Source organism: Paroedura picta, chromosome 13, assembly GCF_049243985.1.
Source record: "Paroedura picta isolate Pp20150507F chromosome 13, Ppicta_v3.0, whole genome shotgun sequence".
In the NCBI taxonomy this organism is placed as follows: domain Eukaryota; kingdom Metazoa; phylum Chordata; class Lepidosauria; order Squamata; family Gekkonidae; genus Paroedura; species Paroedura picta.
This window is the reverse complement of record NC_135381.1, coordinates 19,264,796-19,273,973: the sequence shown is the minus strand read 5'-3', so window position 1 is coordinate 19,273,973 and position 9,178 is coordinate 19,264,796. Positions and strand designations below refer to the sequence as shown.

General features: G+C 46.9%; 1 protein-coding gene across 5 annotated transcripts; it reads left to right on the top strand.

The window, feature by feature from the left end:
- The first annotated feature begins 1,234 nt into the window (after positions 1–1,234).
- On the top strand, positions 1,235–8,724 carry LOC143822572 (centrin-2-like). Of its 5 annotated transcripts, none has more exons than XM_077307897.1 (5): positions 1,235–1,267; positions 4,243–4,401; positions 5,532–5,660; positions 6,765–6,902; positions 8,403–8,724. In XM_077307897.1, exons 1-5 carry the CDS (start codon positions 1,250–1,252, stop codon positions 8,487–8,489), a joined length of 531 nt encoding a protein of 176 aa, XP_077164012.1. In that variant the 5' UTR covers positions 1,235–1,249; the 3' UTR covers positions 8,490–8,724. The 5 variants fall into 5 exon arrangements, with proteins under 5 accessions (XP_077164012.1, XP_077164016.1, XP_077164015.1 ...); XM_077307901.1 differs by lacking the exon at positions 1,235–1,267 and adding an exon at positions 1,615–1,858; XM_077307900.1 differs by lacking the exon at positions 1,235–1,267 and adding an exon at positions 1,615–1,870.
- Positions 8,725–9,178: the final 454 nt, after the last annotated feature.

The following is a 9,178-nucleotide window of genomic DNA, read 5'->3' as shown; positions in this document are numbered from 1 at the left end:
TTGTGTTAACCATTTAAAATTAATTTTAAGTCTAAATTATATCTCTTAATTATTGTATTTGATATATGATATACTAGCCAAAAAGCCCACTGCACGCAAAAATGTAATGAGTGCTAGTGGCCTCCAGGAGTGAGAGTGGACATTGGGGGAGGGGCGACGTACCTGTGTGGCTGGACGGGAGGCGCGGCTGCGGAGGTTGGGCGGGCGACAGGATCGGTTGCACGTCCACAGCGGCCAGCAAACCTCTAGCTCTGAGGCCAGCCGAGCACCTCGCTGGCGGGCAGGCTGCTGGTGAGCGGCTGGAGTGCCGGCAGTTGGTCAGAGGCTCGCTGGGCTGTGGATGCAGTGCTGAGGCCGTTGCCTGCCCAACCTGTGGCAGCCAGCCAGGCCACCCCATAGCGGCTGTGCCCAGCGTGGAGGAAGGGCACGAGCCGCAGAAGTGCCCTCCTCGACATCCAGGAACCGTCTGGTGGTGAGGCTGAGTGAGTGATTTGTGCGTGCCTCTAGAGCGCATCTGGATTGGCCCGCTGGAGCGGCAGAAGTCCAGGCCGGACCTATTCACAAGTGGGCCTTAGGAGAGCACTCTGTGCCCTAATTAATAAATGCATAGTGTGGAGGGACAGATAAACTACCAAAAAAACCAAAGTCCTCATTACTGGAAAAAACCAAAACCATAGATGGCTAATAGAGGCAATAACATTGAACAAACAAATCTTTAAATATCTTGGCATAGTCTTTTACTTGTCTGGATGTTAAAGAGCCCAGGTTATGCATGTTCCATCATTCTAGGACACTGTTTTTCAAAAGGGGCTTCCTTTATCTGAGCAGCATGCAAAGCCTTCCAAGGAAAAGTTACCCAGGAATGGTAACCAACTGTGTTTACAAAGATTAAAATGGCCTTTTTCAACGTTTTGACTGGAGCAACCCCTGAAAAAAATGTTTCATGCTTCAAGGTAACCTTGAAGTGATGTCAGCTGGCTACTCCTCCCTAGCACACTATATGTCACAAGGAGGAACATCACCCAGACAAGCCCCCAACCAACCCCAAGAGGGATAGCCCCACTTTATCCTATCTACCCAGTGTAAAAAACACAACCCTCACCTGCCCAACTAACCCCAACAGGGTTCATGCTGAACTCCAGCTGTCACCAACTGCTTGAATGCAGTAGAGGAGCCTTGGCCAGCAAGTTTGTATGGCAGGGGCCCCTCTTCCCACCCCTCTAGAGCCATTTGACTATTTTGGGAAGGGATGAGCCAACCTGCCCAAGTAAGGTGAAAACCACCTTGGGTCCTTTTTAATATATGTTTTAAAAATTGCCCTCCCCGGCCTGCCAACTGACTTAATCTTGTTCGGTGAACAAGGGGGCAGTAACACTTGAACAACCCATTTCTAAGTGGCAGCAGCACCTTTAAGATCAACCCAGTTTTATTCAAGGAATGAGCTTTCACGCGCACGCATAGTCCCTTGTATCTGAGGAAGGGTGCCTGCCTGTGCATGAAAGCTCACGCCTTGAATAAAACTCTGTTGGCCTTATCGGTGCCACCAGACTCTTTGTTCTGCTGCTTCTGCCCAACCCAGCTGCCCCCTTATATCCGTTTCCTTTACAGACGGCCGTGGAGCACTTCGGGGGCGAGGGCCGCGTCCTTTTGTGGGCGCTGCCTCCACTCGCCCCATAACAGAAGCCTGGCCGCGCGCGTCGCGGCCAGCCGACCCCCCCTTTAGGGAGCCGGTTCCCGCCTACCCACCTTGTCGTCATAGTCACGGGGCAGCCAATGACCGCCGAAAGAACTGTTGTGGGTTCCCCCAGGCCCGGCGTTCTAGCGAGAGCGAGCGGCCGAGGCGCTACCGGCCCGCCAGGTGCAGCCGATCGTAAGGGAGGGCGAGGGGCGGCGGAGGGAACCCTTCAGCGGCCCGGGAAAGGGGGCGGTGCCTCACGGTGGGCGTGGCCTGCGGTTGGTGGGGATGTGCGACTTCGGGGCGGGGCGGGGCGGGGCTGGGGGCGGTGGCCAGCGCTGTCAACGGCTCCTCCGTGCCCCGCTGCTTCTCCTGGCTCAATTAGTTGTTATGCGTTTAGGACTGTGCAAACGACAGGCAGAAATTCACCCGGAGACGCTCCCCCGGCCCTTCCTGCTCAGATTCACCTACTCAATTCGCCTGAATAACTGGGCAATGGATAGGAGCCAGCCGAGGCTGCCTTGAGATCTTTCCGCAGCTCTGGGGGCGGTCCCAGTGGGGGCGGGGGCGGGCTGCGTGATGTGCCGTCATATCCCAAAGCTGGCATCCCCTCCCCCCCCCGGTGGAACTGCAAAGTTTGGGTCCAGCGGCACCTTTAAGTCGTATTCAAGGCGTGAGCTTCTGTGTGCATGCACGCTTCCTCAGATAATGGAACAGGGATCATAACAGATATAAGGAGAGAGTAGCCAGTTAGTAAACAGCCTCACAGTATTCTAAATACGCAGTATGATAATTTCTTGCTAGTAGAGCAGATCAGTACTTTCGGTTCAATTGTCGTTCACAGAAACACCGGGGGAATAAAACAGTTAAAATTAGTGTTTAATGGCAAACACTTTCCTAGTTGTGAAAAGTAATTAAAAGAGACTTGTTGCTGCCCCCCCCCCCCACCGTCTCCACTCAGTGGGACTGTAGCCTGTAATTTGGGATCATTGTAATCCCAGGAGAAGAATTCCAGGCCCTTGACAGAGTAAGGGGTAGAAGTCCAGCAGAGCACACTTTTCCCTTGTGAAGCTGACTGCAAGGAGCTATGAGCACCCCTGAATTGTCCCCTGTGCTTGTTTTCACAAAGTGGCACCTTCCCTTACAATATGGAGTGTGTGCAGGTGGGGTGGAATGGTGACATTAATCTACTTGTTTCCCCATTCAAGTTCATTGCACTGAAATACATTCAGTGATTTGTCATCTTGATCAAGGTTAGCAAACTGTTAAATAAAGGACGTCATCAGCTGTTTTGGCAAAAGGAACCCCAGCCGTGATGTACAGAACCCTACCTTAAAAGTTATTAATAAACATAAAATTTAATAAAATGCAAGCCAGTTTTTAAATAAAATATGTGGGCAGCGTATAGCAGACATTGTTAAATGTACCCAGTGCACTTCATTGGGTGTAAAAATGCCTGTCTAGTGATTGTCACTTAGGATGAGGCCACCACTGTTGGAAAAAAAAATGCTGTTCCTCTCCCACAATGCTGTGCTGGACCTTGTCTAATTAGAGAATTGGAACATAGCCTTTCCCTGAAGATGTCAAAAGATAAAAGTTTTGTACTTGTTTCATGGGTTATTAGTTACTTTGCAACTGGAAAAGCTTTTGCAGTCTGTTAGAAAATAGTTGAACACTTTCTAATATTCAGTGTTGTGAATGTTAAACCTCAGTTTATTGTCCCATTTTCGGTAATGTAACTAATAATTAACAAGTGAAATCTTGTATAGAAGAAGAAGAAGAGCTGGTTCTTATATTCCACTTTTCTCTACCAGAAGGAGTCAAAGCATCTTACATCTGCCTTCCCTATTCTCTCCCCACAACAGACACCCTGTGAGGTTAGGTGAGGCTGAGAGAGCCCTGACATCACTGCTTGGTCAGAACAGTTTTATCAGTGCCATGGCGAGCCCAACGTCTGCAGGTGGAGGAGTGCAGAATCAAGCCTGGCTTGCCAGATTAGAAGTCTGCGTTCCTAACCACTACACCAAGCTGGTGTAATTGATGTTATATGTTTAATTTATTTGAATTTTAATTTTTTCAAATTTGATATGATCTGCCCTTAGCTGCTAGGGAAGGGCAAAATACAAGTGTATAAACATAAATAAATAAATAATAAAGGTGAGTCAACTGCACCCAGGGAAGTTGTCAGGGAACATCTTCCTTCCTAGACAGAAAAATCCTCCCACACCATCATGCATGAACACGCATGAAACTGGATCAGATCAGACGAGCAACTATTATCACCTACTATCAAGATCTTTTAAATGGAAGTGCTGGAGGTTCAACCTAGGACCTTCCGCATGCCAAATACCCAAGCATTAAGCCAATCGCTCCCTCAGAGTTCTTTCGTTTATTTCTCCAGCCTCTGGTCTTGTCTTGTCTTCTGGGAGCAGACATCACCTCATTCTACTACATTGGGCCCAAGGTTTGGGATGAACAGCCGTGTTGTTTTGGGGGCAGGTTGCCTCTCACAATTGGAAGGAATAATTTAAGTGGTGTCTTTTGCTTTGGTGTTGACTCTCTTCCAGGCTTCTAAGGCCAGGAAATCCTTAGTAGGGGGAATGGCTCAGAAACGAAGGTCTGGTCCCAAACTTGAACTCACTGCAGACCAAAAGCAGCAAATGCGAGAGGCTTTTGACCTGCTGGATGCTGACGGCACAGGCACCATAGATGTGAAAGACCTGAAGGCAAGTTCCTTGGTTTTGTTTGTTTCCCATATGATGAAAGACCAAAATGGGACTTCTTGTTTAATAGTCACTTTAGTCCAGTGGTCCCCAACCTTTTCATCACCGGGGACCACTCAATGCCTTTTACTGACGCCCGGTGGGGGGGTAGTTTACTCCTCTACTCTCAACCACTGCCCTAGCGCTCTCTGATCGCTATGGTAATGTTTAAACATCCCTTCAAAATAAGATACAGACACGCCACAACAATGAAGTGTGTTGTAAAGGGCCGGGGGGGATGAAGTAAAGGGCCGGGGAGGGGGGAGAAGGCGTCCTTTGGAGCCCACCTCCAGTTAGTCGAAGGACCACAGGTTGGGGATCGCTACTTTAGTCTGTTACAGTAAAACTGAATAGGAATCTTGTTGCAAGATTTAATAAGATTTTATTCCAGCATAAACATTTGTGAACCAGAGCCCATTTCATAAGGGCTGTGTAATAGTTCTTACTAAGCAGATGTTTATACACGAGGTTATAAAAAAAATTATATAAAGGGCCAGTCAAAGGCCATGAAGTACAAGATATTGCTAGGTAACTCATGATTAAAATACATCTCACCATGAGTTTTATGGCCAAAAATCATTAATACTGCAGGTATGGAAAGGCTTCTTCGCTACGGTTATGCAAGTTCACCTAAACAAACAATATACAAGCATGAATGCAGAAAATTTAAAATGTGAGTTCTATTTTTCTTTGGCATGACTGCCTGAAAATGAGAATTTTTGAGGAAAGTTTTTATTGAAATCCATCATGAACTGCCTGACCATACCCCCTTCATCCGTATCTCTGTGTCTTTGTAAACAAAGTGGTCTAACAGTCACTAAAGTATTATCAGCAGTTAAACGGGGGTACTTCCCCAGTACTGTCTGGTGGTTTAACTGTATCTGGAGTGATAGTAATTGGCAGCTCAAGAAAAAGGGAGAGCAAATCAAATATGGAACTATATTAACTAAATTCTGTTACACAAAACACAGAGTGCCTTGAACAAAAGCCTGTGTGTCCTCCTGCCCCCTTCTTGAAATATGTGTTGTGTTCCCTTTTGCTCTCTATCAGTGCCTTGTCTTTGTTTGTTGATATTTGCCTTGTGATGTCTGAAGGTGTCCATACGAGCACTAGGGTTTGAACCCACGAAGGAAGAGCTCAAGAGAATTGTGCTTGAAGTGGATAAAGAAGGATCAGGGAAAATCGGCTTCGATGCTTTTTATTCGGTGATGACTGATAAAATGGTATGTCTGCAAATCAACAGCATTTATACTAAATGGAAATATTCTCCTTTAAGACATATTGTGGCAGGTGGTTTTATGATTGACCATTTTGTTAGGTGGATGCAGAATCAGGGGTGGGAGAGGGAATCTTAATATCAGAAGGCCAGGCATTGGAAGCAGGGCCGTGGGAGGTGACCTTAGTGGTCAGATAGGTTTTGATGGCAGGTGGTACCTCAAGTATGCTGGCTATATAGATGAACAGCATCATCATGAATTGGGACTAGGAACAAATTGGGAACCTATTTAGATAGAAGACTAGAGCGACACAGTTGATGTGACCAGTCTATAGTCTCATTGTAGCATTCAGCACTAGTTGAAACTTCCAAGCTTTATTCAATGTCAGCCCCACATAGCACATGTGTTGTAATCTATGAGCTACTGGGGCATGCACCAGAAGGGCCAGATATTTTCTGCCCAGGAAAGATTGCAGCTGGCTGACCAGTTGAAATCAGGCCTGGCTCCAGAAGCACCCCCTTGCCCCTGTTTCTTCAAGGGGAACGCAGCCTCATCCAGAAGAGGGGAACACCTTAAATTCTGGGCCAGTCCTTCCTCTTAACAATAGCACTCCAGCCTTGCTGGGATTAAGCTTCACCTTATTAGCCTGCATCCATCCCAAGACTGCCTCCCGGCACTGATTCAGGGTGTCCACAGCTTTCCTGAGATTCACCCAAAGTGGGAGACAGAGCTGAGCATCAACTACGTTTTGGTGACATTCCAGGCCAAATCTCCAGATGAGTCCACCCACCCAGTAATTTTCAACATGTACTTTTCAACATGATGTTGAAAAACGTGGAGCCCTGTGGGGAGCCCAGAGGACGAGCAGCATGTCCCCCTTTTGAAGCCAAATTCTAGCTGGCAGGTCAAGCCAGGCAAAAAGAGCGCCAAAGGTGATTCTGCCTCCCACCCTCTGAATGTGTGAGCAGAACCTTTCAGTGTAAAGAAAACATTAGCAACAGCCGAGCACAAGGAATGCTTGTGCTTGGCCTTTGAAATTGAGAAGAACAGGGATGGCCATAGAATGTAGAGGTCTGGATGTGACCTTTTGCCCTGCATTTTGGTGTTAAGTCACAAACAGATCCCAAAGAAGAGATGTTGAAAGCCTTCAAGCTATTTGAGGACAGCCAGAGTGGCAAAATCTCCTTCAAGAACCTCAAGCAGATTGCCAATGAGATAGGGGAGAAACTGACCGACGAAGAGTTGCAGGTGGGTGTGGCTTGGGGGGTTGGGGGGTCTTGCCTTGGTAGCCAAGGACTGACTTTTATACTCCGGGCATGAGAGTCACAGTTCTGCCTGTAACGAAACAGAGGGAGAGGCCCTTCATGTGTCAACCATCCACCGCCCCAGTCAGGGGCAAACTCTTTACATTTTCTTGGTGTAGGGGTAGTCAACCTGTGGTCCTCCAGATGTCCATGGACTACAATTCCCATGAGCTCCTGCCAGCAAATTTTGGCAGGGGCTCATGGGAACTGTGGTCCATGGACATCTGGAGGACGACAGGTTGACTACCCCTGGGACAGTATGTGTGGGAGGATGTGCATGGGTGGGTGGCCTGGAATTAGTTATCTAGTGGACAGGACAGGCCACATGGCTTCTTCCCCCAAAGGACCCTTGGCCCTGCTATTTTCTCCTCCAGTTCTCCACATAATAGGAGGATCCACTTATAATCGCATCTGAGGGGAGTATCTGTGAATACAGGATTAAAAATTTCTTAGTCTTTTAGGTGCCACTAGAATTTCTGTGTCACAATAATATAGCCGCCCCACTGGAATTACTGTTTTTTGGGTTGAGTAGAGAGATTCAGATTTATGAAGGATGGTCTATTAATATCTAGAACAGCTGGATTTGGCAAAGGGGGTGAAGAAGGGCCCCTTCTCACATCCTGGGACAAGGATGCCTGATGCACCAAGAAGTCCTTGCCAAACCATAGTCCAAGGTCACCAGCCTTTTTGGTAAGGAGGGCTTCTTCTGTGTCATGAAAATTGATCTAAGCTAGTCCCCCCTTTCACGCAGAAGGTTACCCAGCTTTGTGCTGTCTTAGAAACAGAATACAGATTAGGAAGATTTCCAGAAACGAAGCTAAGCAGCACAGAGGAAAATTTCTTCCCATGAAAATTCCTTTAAAAAATAAATAAAACCCAGAACAGAATTTTTTGGGGGGATATTTTCCCCAGTCTTCCATGTGTGAGCTGCTCTGCAGCACCCAATGAAATGATCTATTGTTCATGAGAGACCTGTTGACCATTTGTTCTGCATTTGTATGAAAGTGAGGTTATTGTTTCAGTAACAGGCAAGACTATGGGCTTAATATTATTATTATTTCTGAATATCTTGAAGAACTGAGATTGGCTCTGAAAACTTCTCTAAATAAACACAAACCTTATGTGTATTATGTGAAAAGGAGAGGAATGAGACTCTCTTTCTCTTCTCCTGTTTATCAGGTGTCAGGAACACTGTTGCTCTTTTGGGCTCACGTTGTGGGGGGGACGTTGTCTGGACTCTATAAGGGACATTTTATGTATGGATGTATGTCTTCATTATATTTATGTATTGCCCTCCCTGAAGGCTGTTTTCTCCCTTTTTCTGTCTCTTTACACACACACACACACACACACACACACACACACACACACACACACACACCTGCTATAGTTGTATTCTCTGCAAGCAGCAAGGCTACAGACTGACTCCTTTTCTGTCCTGCAGGAAATGATTGATGAAGCCGATGTGGATGGAGATGGAGAGGTGAATGAGCAGGAGTTTCTTAGGATACTGAAGAGAGTTGACAATTAATGTTGAATTTCTCCTGTCTCTTGAACATGAAGCTCTGCCCTTTTCCCCTCCAGCCTTCTGTGTTCTTCAAGGTGCTATGGAGATGATGGTGGTTTCCATTCAGGAATTATAGAATGTATTCACAGGCGGGATGGTGGTAGAGCACAACTGGTGAGAGGGAGGGAAGGCTGTTGCTTTTTTAGCTTCCTAGTATGCACTCAATTCACATTAAATGCTTTATACCATTTCAAAGTTGTTTCATTGGGGATAGTTGTTGTGTTTTCACACTGAGCTGGAAAAAGCTTACACTGGGGATCATGGGACCTGCCAAGCGAGATGGGGGAAGGAGGGGAATTGAGAAAGTCTGAGAAAAAAAAGCTGGTTGGATCCAATCCACCATGTGTGCCTCACTTGCTCTTCACAGAATGGGAGTTTCCATCTTTCCTGGAAGCAAAAGGAGCTTGTGGTTGGCTTTCATCCTCTCCTTCCTCTACAACCAAATCCCAGGCAGATGCCCATTATTTAAAACCAACAATGGGCAGAACAGAGAGGCATTCTATGCTGCCAGGCCAAGCCTCCTCCCCCACCCCAAAACTGGTTATTAACTTTGTCCTTACCCACACATCATTACTGAGTGGGTGAAAGGAAAGAGTTGCTTTCCTTAAAACAGCCCTTCAAGGTAGAACTTGTTGTTCTTGCAGGCCTGGGGC